This window comes from Salvia miltiorrhiza, chromosome 2 (assembly GCF_028751815.1).
Source record: "Salvia miltiorrhiza cultivar Shanhuang (shh) chromosome 2, IMPLAD_Smil_shh, whole genome shotgun sequence".
Classification (NCBI taxonomy): Eukaryota; Viridiplantae; Streptophyta; class Magnoliopsida; order Lamiales; family Lamiaceae; genus Salvia; species Salvia miltiorrhiza.
This window is the reverse complement of record NC_080388.1, coordinates 71,468,577-71,493,876: the sequence shown is the minus strand read 5'-3', so window position 1 is coordinate 71,493,876 and position 25,300 is coordinate 71,468,577. Positions and strand designations below refer to the sequence as shown.

General features: G+C 36.7%; 5 protein-coding genes across 8 annotated transcripts in view; 3 read left to right on the top strand and 2 right to left on the bottom strand.

The window, feature by feature from the left end:
• The window catches only part of LOC131008955 (uncharacterized), a 984,029-nt gene that overhangs the window by 855,739 nt on the left and 102,990 nt on the right, over positions 1-25,300 (top strand). The gene's annotated exons all lie outside the window — the stretch shown is intronic.
• Positions 117-2,239, top strand: LOC131008968 (12-oxophytodienoate reductase 1-like). 2 transcript variants are annotated; one of them, XM_057936126.1, is made up of 4 exons: positions 117-334; positions 425-565; positions 670-800; positions 1,371-2,239. In XM_057936126.1, exons 1-4 carry the CDS (start codon positions 261-263, stop codon positions 2,123-2,125), a joined length of 1,101 nt encoding a protein of 366 aa, XP_057792109.1. In that variant the 5' UTR covers positions 117-260; the 3' UTR covers positions 2,126-2,239. The 2 variants fall into 2 exon arrangements, with proteins under 2 accessions (XP_057792109.1, XP_057792108.1); XM_057936125.1 differs by having other exon boundaries at positions 246-565.
• Positions 3,115-5,723, top strand: LOC131009034 (ras-related protein RABA2a). The gene is made up of 2 exons (XM_057936234.1): positions 3,115-3,548; positions 5,048-5,723. The coding sequence occupies exons 1-2, from the start codon at positions 3,384-3,386 to the stop codon at positions 5,525-5,527; spliced, it is 645 nt and encodes a 214-aa protein (XP_057792217.1). The 5' UTR covers positions 3,115-3,383; the 3' UTR covers positions 5,528-5,723.
• Positions 6,417-10,634, bottom strand: LOC131009021 (ras-related protein RABD1). 2 transcript variants are annotated; one of them, XM_057936210.1, is made up of 9 exons: positions 10,588-10,634; positions 10,360-10,495; positions 10,205-10,277; positions 9,930-9,977; positions 9,782-9,829; positions 8,269-8,340; positions 7,547-7,702; positions 7,039-7,142; positions 6,417-6,718 (listed from the first exon to the last, which is right to left on the bottom strand). In XM_057936210.1, exons 2-9 carry the CDS (start codon positions 10,371-10,373, stop codon positions 6,625-6,627), a joined length of 609 nt encoding a protein of 202 aa, XP_057792193.1. In that variant the 5' UTR covers positions 10,374-10,495; positions 10,588-10,634; the 3' UTR covers positions 6,417-6,624. The 2 variants fall into 2 exon arrangements, with proteins under 2 accessions (XP_057792193.1, XP_057792192.1); XM_057936209.1 differs by lacking the exon at positions 10,588-10,634 and having other exon boundaries at positions 10,360-10,513.
• LOC131008947 ((3S,6E)-nerolidol synthase 1-like) lies at positions 20,717-24,077 on the bottom strand. The gene is made up of 7 exons (XM_057936090.1): positions 23,981-24,077; positions 23,653-23,911; positions 23,172-23,535; positions 22,134-22,352; positions 21,909-22,047; positions 21,596-21,835; positions 20,717-21,120 (listed from the first exon to the last, which is right to left on the bottom strand). The coding sequence occupies exons 1-7, from the start codon at positions 24,029-24,031 to the stop codon at positions 20,839-20,841; spliced, it is 1,554 nt and encodes a 517-aa protein (XP_057792073.1). The 5' UTR covers positions 24,032-24,077; the 3' UTR covers positions 20,717-20,838.

The window sequence follows — 25,300 nt, the reverse complement described above, 5'->3', positions numbered from 1 at the left end:
CGGGCTGACCAAAAAAGGTTGACTTTGAATTAAACCGGCAGCCTTAGCTCTCTCACACGTCACTTTCCCTTGGACCTTTGATTTAAAAATGGCGCGCATAAATGATTGAGGAAAGTAATATCGAAGACAATGATGTAATCGCCTACGCAATTGTCGCAGCTTCTGCAACTACTATAAATCCCTCCTCTGTTTTACACGGTTGAACAAGAATTAATTAAAAAACTAGACAAAGTTAAGAGATAGAATTAATCTCAAGAGTTATGGCAGCTGAAGACACTGATGTTATTCCTCTGCTCACCCCCCACAAAATGGGGGAATTCACACTCTCCCACAGGTTTAAATTCCTTACTACATTATACTCCATATCTTATAATTCTTCAATTTCTTTGTGTATATATCTCATTAATTGGGTGGCGTTGAACAGAATAGTATTAGCACCATTAACCAGAAACCGATCATACAACAACGTTCCACAGCCGCATGCCGCCTTGTATTACTCGCAGCGAGCAACCAAAGGCGGCCTCCTCATCACTGAAGGCACAGGTGTATCCGACACTGCTCAAGGGTAAGTCTACATGTTTCTACAACTAATATAATCAATTATTGTTACTAAATTTCAAATAATTTGAGAATATTTGTGTCAATTTTGATATATATGTGTATATATAGATACCCAGATACACCTGGAATTTGGACAAAGGAGCATGTGGAGGCATGGAAACCTATAGTGGAAGCAGTCCATTTAAAGGGTGGTGTTTTCTTCGTGCAGTTGGCGCACGTTGGCCGTGTCTCTACTTATGGTATCCCAATCTTTTTTTTTTATCAACTTACATACATAGTATTGTTTCTATTTGATCAGTGCAATTTGATGAGTTAATTATTAGGTTATTGGTAGTTTTTACCTACTATTTTTAGCTTCAAATGATAAAGCTACCCTTATTTAATACTCCCTCCGTTTTTTTTTAAGTGTCCCATGAAAAAAAAGTACATATATCAAGGAAATTGGAGTATTACTTTTGTGCCCATATTTATTATTTTCAAAGTGTAATAAATTTATTCTCAAATTTTGAAATAGGACACTTAAAAAGAGGTAAAGTAGGAACTTTGTCATTTTTTATTCTCAAATTTTGAAATATGACACTTAAAAAGGAACAATAAATTTATCTTAATAGGACACTTAAAAAAAACGGAGGGAGTAGTTTCGAAGCTTTCTCCCACTGTTCTATATTACTCGAATTGCGAACTATATTTGATCAGTGTGCATTGAACATTAATGGTAAACGTTTAGAAACAAATACACTAGTGCTTGACATACTCGACTAGTTGAAGATTGGTGGGAAATGCACTAATTAATGCTAGATAATGTGCAGATTACCAGCCTGGCGGTGAAGCTCCAGTCGCACCAACAGACAAGGCATTGACCCCTGGCTTATACGGAGTAGATTGGTCTCCTCCCAGAAAACTAACCACCGACGAAATCCACGGCATCGTCAACGATTTCAGGCTGGCTGCTCGCAACGCTATCGAAGCAGGATTTGACGGAGTCGAGCTACACGGCGCCAACGGCTTCTTACTGGAGCAGTTCATGAAGGATCAAGTGAACGACAGGACAGACGAATACGGCGGCAGCCTCGAGAACAGGTGCCGCTTCGCTCTGGAGGTGGCGGCGGCGGTGAGCGACGAGATAGGATCGCACAGAGTGGGGATGCGGCTGTCTCCCTACACCGATTTCAACGAGGCGGTGGACTCGGATCCGGACGGCCTCGGGCTCTACATGGCCAACGCGCTCAGCAAGCTCGACCTCGTGTACCTCCACGTCATCGAGCCGCGAGGCGAGGGTGCGACGGCGAGCGAAGGGTGTGGTGAAGATCAGCTCCTCCCCATGAGGAAGGCCTTCAGCAACACCTTCATCGTTGCTGATGGCTTCGACAGGGCTAAGGGGAATTGCGCCGTGGATGATGGCGCCGCCGATTTGGTGGCGTACGGCCGCCTCTTCTTGGCGAATCCGGATTTGCCGGAGAGGTATCGTTTGGATGCGCCGCTTAACAAGTATGATAGGAACACTTTCTACACTTCTCACCCTGTCGTTGGTTACACTGACTATCCATTTCTTCAACAACCATAGCATAGCACGGCATAGCTTCTTCTTTTTCACCACTCCTCGATGAAGGAATACATTGTATTTGTATGTTTCCAAATGATTTATTATTGTGTTTGGTAATGGTTTTACCAAGTTACAGTTTGTGTTGTACTCCTATTATTTTTTATTTGAACTCCTTTTTGATCGCTTCTTCGACTAATTCGATGGGCTAGCCCAAAACCCGAACGTTTTGGGGTTAAGATTCAACATTTTAACTCAAAAAAAATTCAATACAATTTCTCCGTATCCAAATATTTCAACAACTCATTAGAATTGACCTGAAACTCGATGAATTGGCCCAATTGACATCTCTAATTAGTCGACATGAGTTTGTAAACGTTTTTTTCTTTTCTTTTTGATTTTTCTCAACATAAATTTGATACTGAGGCCTTATTGGAAGGTGATTGATAATTCATGTATCTCATTTTGACTCGTAGATGATTGAGACAATATAAATTACAGGAATGTCTGGATTCATAATTAAAGACATTCAATTTCAATTGAAATTATAAAATTGGAAATTCCTAATAGAAAGATTTTGTATCTCAAAGAGTGCATTATTCATGAGTAGAGACTGATTTTAAGATTGTGAAATTAATGGTCTTTTTGCATAAATCAAATTTAAGAAGGTTGTTACCAAAAATGAAAATTACATAAAATTTATCTAGGAAAAAGGTTGGCTGCATACATTATAATTTGACTAAAATGAAATAAATATGTTTGTAAGGCTCGAATGCAGATTAGCTATTAATATGAGATCTAATAAATCAAAAATAGTAATCTTAGACCACAATGATTAAATTATAAATGTGTACTATTGAAAATATTTAGGGATACCAAAGCTATAAAAATTTGTAAGTTGATGTTCCAAATTGCATCGTTTTTTTTTTTTTTTTAGGGATAAATTGCATCGATTAAAAAAAGTAATGCTAAAGTTACAAATCAATATAAAAATAGTGTTGAATCAATGAATCCGATAATTAACCCTAATTAAAATCCCCAGCGAAACAAATGTTATCAGAATCTATATCATTCAAAATTCAAAATTTGAAAGTTGCTAAAAATTAGCAAATTCAGATATTTCCAGAAAATCGAAGGGCGTTTCGGCCATTACAGGAAAACCATTTATTTAAAAAATCAAATAAAACTCACTCCATAGCTATCAATTGCTTTACTGCCAAAACCGAAGGCAGGAAAAACATTTGATCATTTCAGTAGGTTTGATTTGATTTTGACTTGATAAATGGGTCGGAGAGCCGATGATGAGTACGATTACTTGTTCAAAGTTGTATTAATCGGCGATTCAGGCGTCGGGAAATCGAACTTGCTGTCCCGATTCACGCGCAACGAGTTTTGTTTGGAATCTAAATCAACTATCGGCGTCGAGTTCGCTACTCGCACTCTTCAGGTTTCCAAAATTTATAATTGTTTTCATCTTTTAGTGCTTCTGCTATTCTTAGTATGAAATTAGTTCTAATTTCGGGTTGTGGTTAAGAAGGAAATGGTGTAATCGCTGCCTTCTTGAGGCCACGCGTCACTTGATTGTTTGAATTGAGTGAATTTTCGTCTTTTTTATTCGAATTTTCGATTTTTGTTTGTGGGTTTGGGATGTGTAGATCTCTTTGTTATAAGGGCAGATCTTGTCTTCAATAGCTATTTGCAGTTTGTTTATTCATAATTACGATTTGGCGATTATGCAGCTTTGATGTGAATAATTATGGGTTTCCGGTGCAATTTTTGCTATCCATCTACTATGTATAGACGCAAAATCACACACGAAAATAGTAAACTTTATGCAATCCATTAAGTGCAGTATCTAGGACATGTTTTAAATGTTTGTGTAAAGTTATGGTTCCATTAATGATGGTCATCAATGGAGTTTTGAGTCTTGAAATTCTTTTGCTTGTAGGTCTAATTATACAACTTTCTTACTTTGTCTGGATTATAAGTATGGCACGGACGATATATTCCTTATTTTGCAACGAACAGTGTGGAAACTGTAAGGAAAGAGGACATGTGCATAAAGATTAATAAATGTGAGGAGAACAAGCGTAACCAATGTCTCACACTAATTAGCTAGTCCTGAAAATAATTGAAGCATTATCTTTCTTACATCTTCGAACTCTCGTTGCATGACCATGTTTGTGCATGCGTGGTTTTGGGAGGAGAGAGATAGCCACATGCTTCTGTTCTGCATATGAGTAAAATTTCATGCCACTTCTCTAAATGACAACTATGACCTGACTTAAAATCTAAAATCCAGGTTCTGGGGTTTAGATTTGTTGCATAAATTAAATGAGAATTGTAGACATATGTTGCTCTTTCGGCTTCATAGCAGTATTAGCCTTGGGTAAAGCAACTTATAAAATGATACAATAACATACATGTGGTAATTATAGAGTGCATCAATTTGATAGTCATGTTGGTTTGTTCATGACTGTTGTTTTGGTTGATTCTGAGGCTGCATAGAAAAAGATGTATCATATGCTTTTATGTGTAACAAAGACTATGTTGCTGTATATTCAAGAATCAAAAAGTTTAGGAAGTTTCTACTCAAAGTCTGGTACTTGGGACACTCCAGTTTCTGAACTTGTTTTGAACTTTTGATGCATTAAAATTAATGTCAAGATGTTAAGACATAAAACGTTCTTTCATATTGTGAAAGAATGCTGGACTATCAACAAAAACCTTAAGTTCATAACCAAGCTCTTTCAAGATGTTATCAGTCTCTAAATCTTTCGTTGACTTTTGGTACTGTTTAGGGTTGTTTTTGAATGAATCATGTAAGAATTGGAAAATTTTATTTACATCCAGTGCGCCATTATTTTTAGTTGGTTTCTGTCTGCTTGTCACATTAAATTCAGTGAGACCAAAAAATTAAGAATTCATTCAACATCGAGTTTGCAGGTTGAGGGAAGAACAGTGAAGGCTCAGATATGGGACACAGCTGGGCAAGAGAGATACAGGGCCATAACAAGTGCATATTATCGTGGTGCTCTAGGCGCTCTTCTTGTGTATGATGTCACAAAACCTACCACATTTGAGAATGTGAGTCGCTGGTTGAAGGAGCTGAGGGACCATGCAGATTCCAACATCGTTATTATGCTCATAGGAAATAAGACCGATCTCAAGCATCTTAGGGCTGTTGCGACAGAGGATGCTCAAAGTTTTGCAGAAAAGGAGGGGCTCTCGTTCATTGAAACCTCGGCTCTGGAGGCCACTAATGTGGAGAAGTCGTTCCAAACCATCCTTTCAGAAATATACCGTATAATCAGTAAGAAACCTCTATCTTCAGATGAGCCTGCAACAAATATCAAAGAGGGAAAGACTCTTGTTGTTGGTCCACAAGACACCGACACTAAGAAGACATGCTGCTCGACGTCGTAATCGTCTTTTCTATTTTGCCATTTTGCCGTTTGCCGGTTTCTGTTGTGATTTTATTATTTTGATATTTCTCTATTGAACACCTTGCACATGTCTTGATTCGTAGTGTAGATGAGGCTTTCTTAAGAAATGTCATTGGATAATTATATTGTTTCTTTCGACTTTGATACTATATTTATTATATATTTATATTTGTTTATTTCGAGTGACGTTATGTTTAGTTTAAATGAACTCTAAACAACAGCTGCCTCAGATATTGATCAAAGAATAGTTGGGTGAGTTAAAACTGTTTGAAAGCAGGAATTTTCTCACTTTTTCAGGCTGGGATTTAGCATGTCAAATAAATTAGTTATACAAACATACTTGATTAAAAATATTTAAAGTTATAATTTACTATTCTAATAGTAATAATTATTTTCCAGAGCTATTTACTAAAAGCATAAAATAAAATAAAAACTTATGACTATCATTAAAATGTAGAAAATTGTGTTGATATCATTTTATATATTCCGTCGATTCCCTCTGTCCAATGAAGAGTACTCCCTCCGTCCTAAACGAAATGACCTATTTCTTTTCGGCACGTAGATTAAGAAATGTGTATAAAGTAGATAAAGCGGGTTGGTGGAAATTATTTAAATATTAAGTGTAGAGAGAGAGTGTATTGCCAAAAAAGGAAACAGGACATTTTGTTTGGGACAACCCAAAAAGAAAAACAGGACATTTCGTTTGGGACGGAGGGAGTATAATACTTTATGGATGACACAAATTTTAATAAGTATTTAACAGATACTTTTTTTAATATTGAGAAAAAAAAGTTGAAGCTCGTATTCACTGTTGTGTTATGTTCATGTTTAGGCTTGTCGAGAACAAAACACCATCACAATACCAATGATTTGCAACACATTCAAAGAAGTGTCATTTCAACCAATTCCTAATCTTCACATTTTAGAAGACAAATAAGTAAATAAACAAACAAACAAAAGAGTTAGGGACATATTAACAGTCTGCAGTTGAGTTCCAAGTAGCCAAAAGGACAATGCCACCAACGGTTAATTGTCATCAGTTTTTTACAGTCTTCTAACAGTAAACAAATATTACACTTAGCCACAGCAGTTGCTTTTCTGCTCAATTGGCTGTCCCTTGATCTGGACCGTACTCGCTGACGACTTGTTTGCTGTCGGCTGGTTACCCATCCTGCAATTACACTTCCGTTAGATATGTCTGGCAAACGATGAACAGCTTCAGAAATTTCAAACATCTGGCACAAGACCAGGGTAAAATAACAACTATCACCACCAACCCCGAACGAAACAACTTCAGATACTTTGCCATCACAAAACACATTGTTTCATGCATAAAGCCGGTGAATAGATCAAGAACCCAACAGAAGCTCCAGTTTGAAAGTATAGACTATACTGAGTAAAAAAGTTATGCTAAGCATATGAGAATGTCATATACTTGCACTGATGAGCTAGATCACGTATAATTTATTCATCAATAGTTAGTAGCTTTACTTTTTCTTAATCTCCCCAGCCATAGTCAAGAAAGCCTGTTCCACATTAATTGAATCTTTTGCACTTGTCTCAAGGAAAGGAATCCCAAGCTCATCTGCAAATGCCTGTAAGTCCAATCCAGTGCAAAAGTTAATACAGTAAATACTAAGAAAGATCTAAAAATCACATAAATCATAAGGAGATTAACTAGCATAGTAGAGTTTGACTTGCTATAATCAATATTGATGTGCATTTTTCATTTGTTAAAAGTGTTACATGGTTATAATACTTGCAGTTTGTATGGTTTATCATGTCTCCATACAGACTCGATACATATCTAGTAAATATGACTGGAGTTTAAGAAAGATTTGTAAAAACTCAATCAGATTCTCCATATCCACATGCATATAGTTTGTTCATTTCTCAAAATGACTACAAGTAGTCGAAAGAGGATTTTTTTTTTTTTTGAGGGGAGGGGGGTGATGAAGAAAATGAAGCAGATGTAATATAGTCAGCACAAGATAATCACCTTTGCTGTTTGTGTGTCCACGACTTTGTTCTCAACCAAATCACATTTGTTACCCACCAAAAGCTTGCAAACACTGTCATTTGCATATCTATCTATTTCGTTAAGCCACTGCTTGACATTGTTGAAGCTCTCCATCTCGGTAACATCATACACAATCTATTGCAATTCAAACACATGGCATTATTCGAGTAGAGAAATCAGAATGCAAAATGAACTAAGTATGTAAGTCATATTGCAGGAATAAATAATAGAAGGCTCAAAATTTTAAAGTGCCAACTGATGAGAAAACTCGATAAATGTGGTCATTAAAACATTTACAGCAGAAAAGATTACCAAGTCATGTTGAAGTTGCTGCACATCGATAGAAAAGTAATCAAATTAGTGCTACCAACAAACGGTTTTCTCAGCCATCAGTACTTGTGTAGTTGAGCTTGCTTTCTAGAATATATAGCCGAATCAAAAGCAAAAACCTAGAATCCCAACAGGATATATACCAGGTCATATTAATTCATGTAAACTGTGATTTATTTATGGCATATCCATGCCCAAATAGAAAGTTAAAATGATGACAAAATGAATGACCATTTGAAAAGGAAAGTTATATTCAATATACTCAAGTACTCGACACATTCCATTCATACAAAATAACTTTGAAGGAATTATGACTGTGTACAAGGACCAAACACAAAAGACGTGAATAATGATATCAAGATCTTTCTTACAATGATCCCATGAGCTCCTCGATAGTAACTGCTAGTGATAGTCCGGAACCGCTCCTGGCCAGCAGTATCCCACTGGATAATCATAAATAGACAAAAAAAAATACCATAGTAAGTCCAGATTTTTGAGCTTATATGGGGTATCAAATATGGAATGTACATGTTCTTCCAAATGCCGGTAAGAGAATCAATCATTCCCTAGAAATAGCAAAATGGTATAACTTGTCAATTCCATTATTCCCTTTAGAGTGTATATTTTAGTGGTAGTGTAATCATAACAAATTCTATGAAATACAGTGTGCAATTGTATAATTAATATTATGAGCAATTTCAGAAGCATTCACAATCACACATGTTGAATGGCTCAGCTGTTGGCACACTAGGCCAGGATGCAGAAAAGGCACCAAATGAAATCTCTCTATGCTGCTTTGGCAGAGGAAAATATACTTGTTGAAGCGACAAGAGATCGGAATTACTATGGGAATCATACAAGAGACCAATAAAACTATAACAATCCCAAAATTAATTTGTATACTGTATAGTCATTACAAATTTTTAATACTAAAAGAACCGACTTAACTTAAGATATATGACAGACTTTAATCAACTAAACATAAAGAAAAGAAAATCCCTTCAATGGTCTTGGAAATATGAGGGCTTTACTGGTTTCAATTTAATGACAGCTTTCTAGTTTTTCACAATAATTCATGAATCAAGTTTGCGTTAATCAATCTCATTGCAAATGACCTATTTCATCTTCCCACAATTCTACCCAGTTAACTTCGCTACCACCACCCACATCTTCATAATATATAAGAATTTTCAAACTACATTGCTTAGCATTCACCTTTTTCAAAACATCCTAGCAAATAATCATATAAATAAGTAAAATATTAGAATTGAGCCCCAAGACCTCTTTCTTCAACAGATATACTAATATTTACAAACAATGTCCTTACACACCAAAACCGACTATGTAGAAATGATCTTAATAGATTATTATCATATCAAGGATTCAAGGCTGACCAATGAAACAAGATGCCATCACCACCACTTTCATCTATCTATTATTTTCAGGCAACACGTTTCAGCATAACTCACTACTTACGTAGTTATATGCACCAACTTATGAAAAATGGCATTTGCATTACATTCTTACATGAGCAGCCACCAATAAAACGTTCAAAACCGAACATTTTCTAACTTTAATTCCTATAAAACCCTGTGCAAACTCAGATGACTAAACATAACAGAAACCAGAAAATCATCGCTATAAAATGTAAATGATAGTTTCCAATAGAAACATAACCAAAGACGGCCCAAGATTCTTAAAATTTGAGGATCATTTAGGTTAATCCTAAACAAACAAACAAACAAACAATATCATTTAGGATAATCCTAAATAAACAAACAAAAAAACGGACATGCAGTACAGTAGCCAAAAGGACGGGCAAAATACAATATCATCAAATGAGAGATCACATGCAATGACAATTGTACATAATATTTAACTCACAATCTGAAGCTTGATTGTCTTCCCATCCAGCTCCACTGTCCTTATTTTCTACAAAAGTAGCAGCAGCATAATCATGTGAAAGCCCAAATTAACTAATAGAACATGACAACAACAATCAAAAAGGTTATGAAACAGGAAGTGAACTTACAAAATCAACTCCAATGGTGCTAATGTAACTGTCCACATACGAATCATCCTATAAATCAACCGGCAAAAATTAGTTTTCAGGGAAAAGAAACACGCATTTCATAACAAGACACAGAAAGCCCCTATAAACTCGGTCTAGTAATTTTCCAACCCAACAATAAAAAATAAACACCAAAAAATCATCCGAACAAACACACGTCACTGATCTTCCAAAACGAATTAGCGATAACACAGATAGTATAGCACAAATCAAACAAGCGACTAAGGTCAACATACCGCGAATCTCAGAAGAAGACAAGACTTGCCGACAGAGGAGTCACCGATTAAGAGAAGCTTGAACAAGTAATCGCTACAAAAAAGAAGGGGAAAAACAATTTTAAGAAGAGAAATAGCGAAAACTAACTAGGAATAAGAATTTAGGGCGGTCTTACTATTCGTTGCTCATGATTTCTTGAGAGGAATACGGAAAAGTTTGAAGAGTTATGAGTGTTTGGTCAGAACACAGAAGTATGAGAGAATGAGTAGAACACAACTCAACTCTTATTATTTGTTTGGTTGTAAAGGAAACTGGAAAGAGAAGCAAACACATTAATATACTTGATTTCATACTTTATTTCTTACAACTTTAATTTATACGTGATGAAATAAATATTCTTTACTTTTGGATTAAATATTTGTAGAAAATGCCTTCTGGAATCTATGGACTGGATTAAGAAACACAAAAATATACACCCAATTTATGTTTGTATTGTACAATTTTTTTGTGGATGTGTACATAAAATTTGTGGAATATCGTCTCAATTTGTGACACACACCATATATAGAAATAATTATATAGTACATTCCTTCAAAAAACTAAAATGACAAAATAATCGTATACTCCATCGGTCCCGCTTAAAATGGACCCTAAATTTTTCGACACAGAGATTAAAGAATGTGTGATGAAGGTGTAAAGTGATGGTGAGACCATAAAAAAAGTAGTGTTAAATATTTCAAAATATGAATTGGCTCATTTAAAATGGGACAACCCAAAATAGAAATAGGGTAATTTGAAGCCGGACGGGGGAGTAGTACACAACTCTTAGTTGCTTAGGCAATCTCATTTGTTAATCATAATATTTATCAAATTATTGATATTTTTCGTATTCTTTTAAGTTTTGAACGGTATTTGTGGTAAAAATAGTACTCCACAAAATATATTTTTAACGCTTAATATTAAGTACAAAAAATAAATACAATTAAACACAATAAATATACTATAAACTAAACTAAAAAAATTACAATTTTATGGTACAATCTCTTCATACTTTAACAGAATTTCATCATGAAGTCAAAGTATATTTATATTTTTAAGCTTAATGTTAAATATAAAAGTACATAATGTTGAATGCAAAATTACATTAGTAAATCCTAAAGAAATTAAAACCCGCCTCTGTCTCTTTTGAGAGGATTTCATCATAAATTCTTTTACGTTTAATGCAAAATTGAACTCTTTTCGGTTCGCTCGTCGTTACTAGGGAAATCCTTGTAAGTTTATTTTCCTCCACTTATTGATATGCTTAAACTCAGCGGGTAATCCTGCCTGATCTGGGTCGCGGTCGAAGGTGGGGCGCCGTGCGGCGCCGACACCATTGGGTCGTTTACGGATGCCCATATCGACGACGCAGAATCACGACATGAAAGTGAGTTGTTCAACCACCACTTGTCATGACACGAGTCACCGAGGGATCGTATTTGGGCCAGCTGCGCGCCGGGGCGCACGGGATGCCAGTTTCTGCCCCCGCAACCCGCGCATATGCGCGAAGAGGGGGGCGACGTGATGCGTGACGCCTAGGCAAATGTGCCCTCGACCTAATGGCTTCGGGCGCAAATTTTTTTTGCCTATAAATGTTTCATTTTGTTTCCTCATTTTATACAAAAGAGAAGGTCACCATTTGAAGTGAAAATAGTATCCCTTCTTGAAGTGAAAAGAAGAAACAAAATATGGTGAAATTCTTTTTTGTATAAAATGAGAAAAGAAATAAAAATATATTTAAATATATAAATTTTTATTATTACTTATTTTTTTCATAATAAATTTATACCATGCACCCTTGGTCTAATTATTTTGGAGTTGTAGAAATTTTGAAACCCAGCCCACACTGCAACGAAACACAGCTACTTCTCTTTCTCCGGCCCAATGGCCCATGATAAAGGATTTGATTTGTATTGGACGCATATTTTTATTTTCTGCGGGTATCATAAATTGGCTACATTCAAATACGGCTACTCGCATTTCGAGTTCAATTGTCTGATGAAGAAGGAACTTCATCATGGACTAAAAGTTCAAATTATCATGAGCACCTGTTATTACGACATACTCCCTCCGTCTCCCAAATGCTCTCTCCGTCTCATTATATTTGAGACTCTTTCTATTTAAGGCGTCGAGTCTCACTGTAAGTGAGACTCTTTCCTTTTTTGAGAAAGATTTTATCATTTAAACACATTTTCACTTTTTCACCTACAAATAAAATATATTTTTTTCAATTTTCGTGTCCAAAGAAAAGGTCTCACATACAGTGGGACGGATGGAGTATCTTTATAACCAAAAATAACACGAGTTTTAATAAAAATTAATTATATATTTAATAAATGAAGAATGAGTTCCACAAAAAGTGAAATTATAAGAATAATAGTTAGTGAAAGTGGAGAAAGAGTCTCACAAAAAGTGAAATTGTAAGAGTAATAGTTAGTGAAAGTGGAGAATGGATCCCGCAAAAAGTGAAATTGTAAAAGTAAGGAGTAATTGTTTTCAAAAATAGATTAGGAAGATGTTTTGGGGACACACAAAATAAAAAAAGAGGAAGATTTTGAAGGACGAAGAGAGTATCAAAATAATACTCCCTCCGTCCCCAAAATAAGTTCCTCTTTGGGGACGGCACGGGTTTTAAGGAAAAACAGTAAAGTGTATTGATAGTGGAGAAAAATATATTATAATTAGTATTGGAAATGGTGAAAAGGTGAAAAGGTATTATAATTAGTATTGAGAGTGGTGAAAAAGTGAAAAGTAAGAATAAATAAAGTATTATTAGTGGTGGGATAGTTGTCCAAAAATGGAAAGAAAGAAAGATGAACTTATTTAGGGGACGTCTCAAAAAGGAAAAAGAGTAACTTATTTCCGGGACGGAGGGAGTAGTACGTTGTAATTCAATTGTATATTTTAAAAATAGGTAGTTAAATATATAAATCATGAAGTAATAATTCTAAATATTGATCGACTATCATGAGTAATTGGGTATATACCCGCTAATCAATGCATATGCTCGATAACTCATTGAACCCTATTTCGTTAATTGATAAATACAATTAACGGGTATTTGAATAATATATACCAAATGGTATCGGATTGATTACGGGTTAACCAAATTATCATTTTATCAACCCTAATGAAAATTGTCGAATGATTACTAACTTTTTAAAGTTATAATGTCGACTCATGGTTGCATGCTGAATTGAATTTCAACGTGTCGAACACTCTTTTCTCTTCTTCTTCTTTTACTTATTGAGGCACACTCATGTAGGCTCTCCTTCATCACACCCATTCATAAGAATTACACCTTTATTCATTCATATCAATTGATAATGTTAGAACCGGGTACACGATCGAGATATTACAATAAATATTTTGAGATATTACAACTCAAAATAATTGAAAATATTACAAAGAAAATAATTTGAGAAATTACAACTCAAATAATTTTATACAACTGAAATATACAGTATAAATAAATTATACGTATAAAATAAGTCGAGTCGAGATGAATCTCTTCCCGCAAGAAGATTATCGCCCCGGTAGTGCTCTTCGGTTTGGCGTATCTTCCCCAAAGGTAAAACGACTACGTCTCGGCGGATGTAGCACCACAATCCGGCGAGCTCCGGCGAACTGAATAAGGATCGAAAACTGAGCTAGAGGTGGAATGCAGAATGCAGACTATTTTGTGAGTTGTGAGTTGTGAGTTTTCAGAGTGAATTCTAAAGCTCACCACACACCCATATTTATAGGTGTTAAACCGAGTGTGAACGGATCGGCAGTCAACTCCGGCGGCTGCGGTAGGTGGCCGCAATCGTTGAACGCAGAAGTTGAAACAGTCAATTCCGGCGGCTGCGGTAGGTGGCCGCAATCGTTGAACGCAGAAGTTGAAACTGATTTTCCCTCTTCAACATCCAAACTTTGACATACAATATCTCACTCACCGGAAATCGGTTTTGAGACTTCAAGTATATCACGTTGATCTACTCGAGATGTAGATTAACATCCAATTATTATTTTAATTAAATAATAAATATTTAATTAAATAATAATTTTTAGATTTGGCATAAAACCATATTTCCAACAATCCCCCACATGAGTGAGAAATCAGTATGCGTATGTATGCAGACATTTAGCTCAGTCTTCTTAAGAAACAACATTGCTTTTGGAAAGGTAGCTTGTGGCTTTGAACCTGCCATAGTCAATATTATCGAGTATACCGGCGGCCTAGTGGATTGTGTTCCTTGAACTAGTCCTCCTCGGTGTATACTTAGTCAACAATATTGACACAATATTGCTTCAATCCTTATTCGTTCTCACGTTTGTGTCCATTACAGGCCTTGGAACACCTCTTTGGATTCATAAGTGTTTCAATCGAAGCGGCCCCACTTCACACTTACATAGGTGACTCTTAACTCAAGTATCCTGCTATACTTGTCCTCTTCGAGGAGTTCTAGAGTCATTAAAAGTCAAAGACTTAACCTCACCACGTGCAGGTTTTCGAACACTCACTGTTCTACAAGGAATAGGCAATTCGAGTGTTCAACACACGGATTTTCATAGCTTAGTTGTCCCATTGAACCAAGTTCTTGGGATCCTCCAGTCATCATGGTTGGGTTGCCACTATAATTATCCTTAATTTGTGGACTTCAAACCCATTCCCCCTAACAGTTTATACATTTGATCTCGATGGATACTTTTTGTCAAAGGATCCGCTATGTTATCAATTGATCTTATATAATCAATTGTGATAACTCCACTAGTGATCATATGTCTCACGGTATTATGACGTCGACGAATATGTCTCGACTTACCGTTATACAAATGGTTTTGTGCTCGTCCGATAGCAGCTTGACTATCACAATGAATTATTACGGACGACACAGGTTTCGACCAACATGGAATATCCTCGAGGAAATTTTTAAGCCACTCGGCTTCTTCACCAGCTTTATCCAAAGCTATGAATTCTGATTCCATGGTCGATCTAGCAATACATGTTTGCTTCTTGGATTTCCAAGACACAGCACCACCCCCCACAGTGAATACATAACCGCTCGTTGAAAACGAGTCTTTGGCATCAGATATCCAATTTGCATCACAGTACCCTTCAAGTACAGAGGGTTCCCTAGTATAATGAATCGCATAGTTTTGAGTATATTTCAAATATCTCAAAACCCTTTCAAGAGCTTTCCAATGTTCATTACTAGGGTTAGCTGTAAAGCTGCCCAACTTGTTGACCGAGCATGCTATATCGGGACGAGTGCAATTTGTTAGATACAACAAGCTCCCAATAATCTTCGCATATTCTATCGCGTCAACAGGTTCTCCCTTGTGTACACTCAAATGCACACTAGGTTCCCATGGTGTCTTAGCTATTGGCTTGTCAAAAGCGTTGAATTTCTTTAACACTTTCTCAACGTAGTGAGATTGTGTTATAGTAATACCTTCAGGTCTTCTTAGAATTTTAATTCCAAGGATAACATCAGCTAAGCCCATATCTTTCATGCTAAAATTTTTACTTAGCATGCCTTTGGTTTCTTGAATCACTCGGGAATTACTTCCCATGATGAGCATGTCATCTACATAAAGACAAACAATAACATATCCGTTATTAGAATTCTTAATGTAGACACATTTATCGCACTCATTGATTCTGAATCCATTTGACAACATTACACTGTCAAATTTTAAATGCCATTGAAGCGGTGCTTGCTTCAACCCATATAAAGACCTTTGAAGTTTGCATACTTTGTGCTCTTGCCCAGGTACTACAAACCCTTCAGGTTGCTTCATATATATTTCATCTTCCAACTCGCCATACAAGAACGCAGTTTTCACATCCATTTGGTGAATCTCAAGATTGTGCAAGGCAGCAATAGCGAGAAGCATCCGAATAGATGTTAGTCTGGTCACAGGTGAATAGGTATCGAAGAAATCGTACCCTTCTTTCTGCCTGAAACCTTGAACGACAAGTCGGGCTTTGTACTTATCTATAGTACCATCAGATTTGTACTTCTTCTTTAGGATCCATTTGCATCCTAAAGCTTTACTTCCAGGTGGTAGATCCACTAACACCCAAGTATGATTCTGCATAATGGAATCAATCTCAATATCGATGGCTTCTTTCCAGAGAGCTGCATCTGAGCCAGACATAGCTTCTTTAATCGTCACCGGTTCGCCATCTAGCATCAAGACAACATAATCCGGTCCATAGACATTAGCTTTTCTAACTCGTTCCCCACGTCTCGGTTCTACATCCATAGGTTTAGACCTTGATCTTTTCCTATTAGGTGGTACATGATTAGAACCCGTGGCATCATCTACTTGAGTAGAATTACTAGCTACTTCCATAGGTTTAGAACCTGTAGCATCACCATCAACTCCATCATTAGAGTTCGATGTACCTTTATCCTTGTTAGGATAGATATTTTCAAAGAATATAGCATTCCTTGATTCTATCGTTGTCCCAACATGTATATCAGGTATCTCCGATCTGTGCACTATAAAACGATAGGCACTGCTATTAAGTGCATGACCAATGAAGATACAATCCACCGTTTTAGGTCCTATTGTAACTTGCTTTGGTAAAGGCACTTCTACCTTGGCTAAACACCCCCACACTTTGAGGTATTTATACGAAGGTTTCCTTCCTTTCCATAGCTCATAGGGAGTTACATCTTTCCCTTTGAGTGGAATCTTGTTCAAGATATAGTTGGCCGTTAAGACAGCTTCCCCCCACATGTTCTGGGGTAATCCTGAACTAATCAACAAGGCATTCATCATCTCCTTAAGAGTTCGATTCTTGCGTTCAGCAACGCCGTTAGATTGTGGTGAATAAGGAGCCGTCGTTTGATGGATTATACCACTTTCGTTGCATAATTCAGCAAACGGAGCTACATACTCTCCACCTCTATCACTTCGAACCATCTTAATTCGACATCCAAGTTGATTCTCGGCTTCATTTTTGAAGTTTATAAAAGCTTCAATAGCCTCATCTTTACTTTTCAATAAGTAAAGGTAACAATACTTTGTGCAATCGTCTATAAAGGTGATAAAGTACTTCTTGCCACCTCTAGTTTGCACGAACTTTAAATCACAAACATCGGTGTGAATAAGTTCCAAAGGTTGAGTGCTCCTTTTTACCGATTTAAACGGTAACTTAGCCATTTTGGCTTCAACACAAACTTCACATTTTTCTTGTGAGTTGTATTCATCAACTTTTAGTAAATTCATTTTTACTAATCTCTTTATAGCATTTAGATTAACATGTCCAAGTCTACAATGCCATAAATCAGAACACTCAATCAAGTAAGCAGAAGAGGTTGATGCATCTTTATTGATCTTAGCCTTGGCAGGCTTACAAGCTCTTACACCAAGTTTGAAAAGTCCTTCGGAGGCATAGCCTTTCCCTAGGAACTTTCCCCACTTGCGTATTACAACATAGTCAGATTTGAAAAACAATTCAAAATCCTTATTCGTAAGCCTAAAGCCCGAAATTAAATTCTTTCGGACAGTTGGAACGTGTAATACGTCTTTCAATGTGATCTCCACGCCCGACGTGAGTTGAAGAATCACATCTCCCATGCCGAGGACTTGGGATGTCCGTTCGCTAGCCTCCATTATTGTTTTGTTTTCCACTTCTTTGTAGTTGTGGAACAACTCACGATTTATGCATATATGGACGGTAGCGCCGGTGTCCACGAACCAAGCGTTCGGGTTGTCCACATGATTCACCTCGGAGATCATGGCAGCAAAGTCATCGTGGTTCCAATCGTCGAAGTCCTTCTCGACGTTGTTCACGTTGCCATTTGCTTTCTTCCGCTTTGGCTTGCGGCAATCCTTAGCCATGTGACCTTTTTTGTCACAATTATAACATACACCATCAAACTTTGATGGTTGACTATCGCTTTGCTTCCCTTTACCCTTATTATTAGGGTTAGGGCGACCACGTTTGTTGTAGGGACCGCCTTTCTCGGCGAGATTGGCCTTTGCCTCCATCGGAGCTTTTCCCTTTTGATCACGACTTCTCACGTGATCCTCCATTTGAAGCTTGGATAACAATATCGGCACGGACATCTCCGAGCGCTCATGCTTCAAAAGGTTTTGAAATTTCCTCCAACTAGGAGGTAATTTCTCTATGATGATTGCAACGAGCAATGCATCCGCCAAGGGCATCCCTTCGGCTTGAACCTCATGTGAAAGATTTTGGAAGTCTTCCACTTGGTCCATCAATGGTCGGGAGTCGACCATTTTATATTCCAACCATTTGGCGACAATATACTTGGTAGTATTTGCCTTGTCCACTTGATATTTCAGATCAAGGGCCTCCCACAATTGTTTCGCGGTTTCATGAACCTTGAAAACACGGTAGAGCCGTTCGTCCAGAGACATGAGAACGGTGTTACGGCACAAGTAGTCGCCGCGGCACCAGTTCAAATATCCGGCACGAATTTCTTTGCTTGTCTCCCCTTCCCCTTCACTCGGGGTTGGAGGTTTATCCTCCATTAAGAATCAGGCAAACCCCACAGTTGTGAGGTAGAATAGCATCTTCTCTTGCCAATATTTGAAGTTCTTGCCTGAGAACGTTGATGGTTTCTCGGCAAGACCAATAGTTCTAGATGTTGACGATGAAGCCCCCGTTGATGCAAACGAGGAAAATATTGACGACGTGGTTGAACCGATGGTTGCAGAGGTGGTGGAGCCATCCATATTGACGTCGGTGTGAGCCATTTCTCGAACGTGTATCAACGGCAGAGAAAATTAATCTTCTTGCGATTGTTAGAACCGGGTACACGATCGAGATATTACAATAAATATTTTGAGATATTACAACTCAAAATAATTGAAAATATTACAAAGAAAATAATTTGAGAAATTACAACTCAAATAATTTTATACAACTGAAATATACAGTATAAATAAATTATACGTATAAAATAAGTCGAGTCGAGATGAATCTCTTCCCGCAAGAAGATTATCGCCCCGGTAGTGCTCTTCGGTTTGGCGTATCTTCCCCAAAGGTAAAACGACTACGTCTCGGCGGATGTAGCACCACAATCCGGCGAGCTCCGGCGAACTGAATAAGGATCGAAAACTGAGCTAGAGGTGGAATGCAGAATGCAGACTATTTTGTGAGTTGTGAGTTGTGAGTTTTCAGAGTGAATTCTAAAGCTCACCACACACCCATATTTATAGGTGTTAAACCGAGTGTGAACGGATCGGCAGTCAACTCCGGCGGCTGCGGTAGGTGGCCGCAATCGTTGAACGCAGAAGTTGAAACAGTCAATTCCGGCGGCTGCGGTAGGTGGCCGCAATCGTTGAACGCAGAAGTTGAAACTGATTTTCCCTCTTCAACATCCAAACTTTGACATACAATATCTCACTCACCGGAAATCGGTTTTGAGACTTCAAGTATATCACGTTGATCTACTCGAGATGTAGATTAACATCCAATTATTATTTTAATTACGCATACTGATTTCTCACTCATGTGGGGGATTGTTGGAAATATGGTTTTATGCCAAATCTGAAAATTATTATTTAATTAAATATTTATTATTTAATTAAAATAATAATTGGATGTTAATCTACATCTCGAGTAGATCAACGTGATATACTTGAAGTCTCAAAACCGATTTCCGGTGAGTGAGATATTGTATGTCAAAGTTTGGATGTTGAAGAGGGAAAATCAGTTTCAACTTCTGCGTTCAACGATTGCGGCCACCTACCGCAGCCGCCGGAATTGACTGTTTCAACTTCTGCGTTCAACGATTGCGGCCACCTACCGCAGCCGCCGGAGTTGACTGCCGATCCGTTTACACTCGGTTTAACACCTATAAATATGGGTGTGTGGTGAGCTTTAGAATTCACTCTGAAAACTCACAACTCACAACTCACAAAATAGTCTGCATTCTGCATTCCACCTCTAGCTCAGTTTTCGATCCTTATTCAGTTCGCCGGAGCTCGCCGGATTGTGGTGCTACATCCGACGAGACGAAGTCGTTTTACCTTTGGGGAAGATACGCCTAAACCGAAGAGCACTACCGGGGCGATAATCTTCTTGCGGGAAGAGATTCATCTCGACTCGACTTAGTTTATACGTATAATTTATTTATACAGTATATTTCAGTTGTATACATTTATTTGAGTTGTAATTTCTCAAATTATTTTCTTTGTAATATTTTCAATTATTTTGAGTTGTAATATCTCAAAATATTCATTTTGTAATATCTCGATCGTGTACCCGGTTCTAACAGATAATTTATTCATAATTGATATATGTTTTAGAATAATTGTCACTTTAATTTGTAGAAACTGGAATTGTCACTTTTGTCTCTGGCATAGGGCAGAGCTCGTACAAATATTTGTGTTATTTGGTGTAATATAAACTCAAATAATTAATATTCTAGCAAGTCCACACCTGAAACGAAAGACATAAAAAAGACATTGAAAATACTAGTATGAAAAATGGTTGCATGTAGTGCCTCCAAACAAAGATAGGGACACAACAAAAACCACCTAGAAAACATCCAAAAAATAGTACAAATCACACATGTTTTTGACAGCATACATCATTATAACCACGCAATCAATGTGTGGCGAAATCAAGAAAGCAATAATTCTAACATAGGAGTGATTTGGCGACGGTGGAGAGGAGAAGACGATGATCTTTGTCATAGCTATACATAGCCGGAACCATACGCGCTGCGTTGAGACAAGCCCTTGTGAAACATGGAGAGAAATGAGTTGCGGAAGAGAAGCCATACATATGCTTGTTGATGTTTTCCCACGTCGCCGAAACCATCTTCATCACGTGCTCTCGCGCACCTTCCCGTGATTCTACCTTCCCTTCCTTCATGTAGCATTCCACGTACGATCCGTCGTATTCTTCTTCTTCCTCGTCCTACATACTCAAAAATTCAGTGGAGAAGCCAGAAATTCCCATTAATTACTCGTGCGGGATTCGAGGACCACAGCCTTGAGCCAGATTTTTTTAGGCAATTCATACAGTTTGTTTTTTATTATAAAAAAACAAGTATATATATAATAGTAATAAAAACGAATAATATTTTCTTACCTAGCTTAAATAGATGCAATACATTAGAAACAACCTAAGAGTCGTTTACTTTGTATGACTGGTAAAATTTATGATTGGGTATTTTTGTATTCAATAGTAGCTTTAGATGATAAAAATAGTCAAGGGTCTTGGGATATTCCAAAGTTCCATCTATCAAAGTAAACAAATGATTAACTTTACTATTTTTATCTACCAAGGTCAGTCTTCCAAATAAACGCCCCTTAAGAATAGATAATTGGTGAGTCAGTTGTTTCAGTTTGTGAAAGTAATGATAATTGATTTCGATGTGTACTCATCTTACCTCCAGGTCGTCGAGGAGCCTAAGGAGCTTGGCGACGGAATGTGTGAGTCCGTGAGGATCATTGAGTAGTAATTGAGTTTGGTTTGTGGGAGGGTTTCCCATTAGGAAGAAGAGATGAGATAGCACCATAGGCACTCCTGTGCTTATCACTCCATTCTTGAGATATTTCTCCGCCTCCACCAATTCTCCACTTCTAAGCCATTTTGCTTCCACAAGAAATGCATCCATCAAGCTTCCCCACTGTAATTAATATATACTATTCATTTTAATTAGCTCAAATATATAATATTGAATTAATTAATTAAATCTGCACCTCTTCTTTGAGGAAATTAATGGGGTTCCATCCATGCTCACGATAGATGAAGCTGCTAATTTCGTTGGTGGTGTCATAAATGGCATTGAAGCATGTTTTCATGTAACTTGGTAGCTCATTACTTGCACAACTATCCCATCTGCACGCAACCAATAACAAATCATAATTTCATATATTCTCGATTAATTAATTTTCATGTAGAATTAATTAAGATTAATTATTTACCCTTTAACAGCTTGGGTGAAGTGAGTGAGGTCTTGAATAGTACCATAAAGATCAAATACATCGTCTACGACATAGACAAGCGATATTGGCTTTGTTAGCATAATTCTATGTTTGGACCAACTCGGATCCCTTAGGATCGCCATCGACCACACGTGCCATTTCAACGGCTGATTCCTCGACGATTTTAGCTCCTCGCTCACCCGCAGCCCCTTCCACCATCTACAAAATTAAATTTAAATAAATATGTTTTAATTTTTTTCGGTTAATAGTGTCTTATATCCCAAATTTCCAACGTTTTTCATAAAATATTCCCAACATTCGTTTTCACTTAAAAAAACTCCTAACTTTCAGCATTTTCAATAAAATGTCCCACCGTACAAAATTCAGTAATGAAAAGATGACTTATATCTCGCTGGATGTGTAATATTTTGGAGCCGACATTACTGGAAAACCATATTAGGGAGAGACCATCATTGTTGGAAAATGACGAAATTTCAGGATTTTTTGTCATCTTTTCGTCACCAAAATTTGTACAGCAAGACATTTCATGAAAGATGTTAAAAATCCGGGACATATATATATATATATATATATATATATATATATATATATATATATATATATATATATATATATATATGGGGTTAGGTTATATTGAGAAGCTCAAATGTGTTGAGAAGTTGAGAAGCAATTTAATAGATGAACATGCCAATTAGTTTTTATGAACACGAGTTTGATCTGGGGTTCGATCATTGGCGGTGACGTATTTTTTAACAAATTAAATAGATTCGTATGTTCGTCAGTTGTATTTGGTATATTCAAAGAATTTATTTATATAGTGTCTAATTACCATGTTCATCAAAATGTACTAACATCTAACATGTTCATCTATTACATTGCTTCTCAACTTCTCAACACATTTGAGCTTCTCAATTGAACCAATTCCTATATATATATATATATGTGTGTGTGTGTGTATATATATACTATTAACCCTTTTTTTTATATGAAAAAATAATTACTTGATAATGAACTTACTCGACAACTCGAAGGATTTCGTGCTTGTGCAAGGAATCGATGTATGCGAATTCGAACTCTGCAAGCTCTCGCAAGGCATGATGATTTTCGTCATTCACAAATTGAAGATAATTCTTGGCGGCGAAAACAGCCACCGTCTTGTGCTGTGGATAACTCAAACAGTACTTCACCACCCTCGCATCCACGCAATCAATCATGGCCTTATTGTTTAGGCAGCAAGAGCTAAACCTCGCAGCTTCATGCAGGATTTCTTCACCTCCCGTGTTCAAATGCGACGCCTCCTGCATCGCCATCAACCCCCTCGTTTCACTAACTAGACCGAATTTCAGCTCCCCGTCGCGTAGAAACTGTCCCAAAAAGTCATCTGTATAAACAAACTGATTTTTTTTAGAGTGACGCTATGCAGCCACATTCATTATCGCTAATCATTTTTTTTTTCAAATATAAAAAGATTTAGTTATTTTACTGTATTCACGAGTACCTGCAACGACTCGGCATCCGTGCTGCCTGAGCAAACGGAAACGAAGCGAAGCCTCGAAAAGGGTGGCGCAATGATTGGAGGTGTGGGCTAGATGTTGGCGATGGAGAATGGCTTCAATCTCGTGTTTGAAGTGATAGCAGAGGCCAAGGCGTTGGATTGTATCCACGAGCTCTAGACTTCTCAACGAGTCTTGATCGATTTTCATCAACATATCTCTCACTTGCTCCAATTTTGCTGCGTGTTTAAGCAACGATGTTTCCTGCATTGCATCGAATTTGTTACCAATATTCATGTTTCAACAAATTGGACACACTCAATTCGTGGCTACCTCAATATTGGTGAGACACCAAAAATCGAATGCTTGGTGGTGGGCTTCCATTAGGAAAATATAAATGAAGGTGAAACTGATTCTATTATTCTATACCTATAGGCTATAGCTCCCTTATATTTATAGATCTAACCACCACAAATAATCGTGTAACTGACTCGTGTGCGTGTGTTGGTATAACAGTAAATGGTTAATGTCGAAGGTCTGAGTTTGAGTTCATCGTGATGTGATCTTTAAATTTCTTTATTTATTTATGTAACTTATTAAAAAAAAAGTAAAAATCGTGTAACTGATTCATAGTCAAAATTTTAAAATGATACCATTATTTTTACACAAAAACTCCCGCGAAACCGGTTTCACGGTGAAACCGGATTCCCGAATGACACTACTTCGTTCGGAAAATGACACATGCAGCATACAAATGACTTGTCATTTGTATGCTGAAGTAGTGTCATTCGAAAATCGGTTTCACCGTGAAACCGGTTTAACGGAAAACCACCTCTTACTTTTAATATTTGAACACATGATTTTCTTTCATGATTTAAATATGATTATTTTACGTTTGGATAATTGACTTTTTTGTTTTATAATTTAACTATGATGATCTAACGAATGGAAACGATCTCACAAACGTGTAATTAACCCTACTAGTAGGTAGGTTGGGACAATTTTACACTAATGTAAGATTTTTTGAAACCTAATTCTAAAACTGGGACATTTTTTTTTTTTTGAATCTGAGGTCGGGACAATTTTTACTAGGTCTACTTATAAACTTTTTAAAATAAACTTAGTCAAACACATTTGGTTAAATTTGGATAGTCGATGTTTATGTTTGAATTCCTACGGAAAAATAATAGTAATTAGAAAGGACTCAAATTGTGGTCTTTGAACGTTTTTAAAACTCAACTTACAAAACCAATAACATTTTTTCTTTTTTTTTTTTTTTTTTGTTGAAGCAAACCCAATCAATTACTACTAGACTATTTATAAACTTTTTAAAATAAAGGGATAATTGCGTGAAAATACACAAATTTTGCCAAAAATTCATATTTGACGCGAAGTTAGGATTTTACATTTTAATACACTAACTTTCATTGTTGTTCAAATTTGACACGACTTAATTCTTAAAAATTCAAAAAACAACCCCTTTTTGTAAATAATTATACAAAGACCCACTTATGTTATTATTTGGGACATTTGAACCAAAACAAGATATTTCCTTATGATGTTTTCTTTTAATCTTTGATCCGCGCCTAAAATGGTTTAAAAGAAAACATCATAAGGAAATATCTTGTTTTGGTTTAAATGTCCCAAATTATA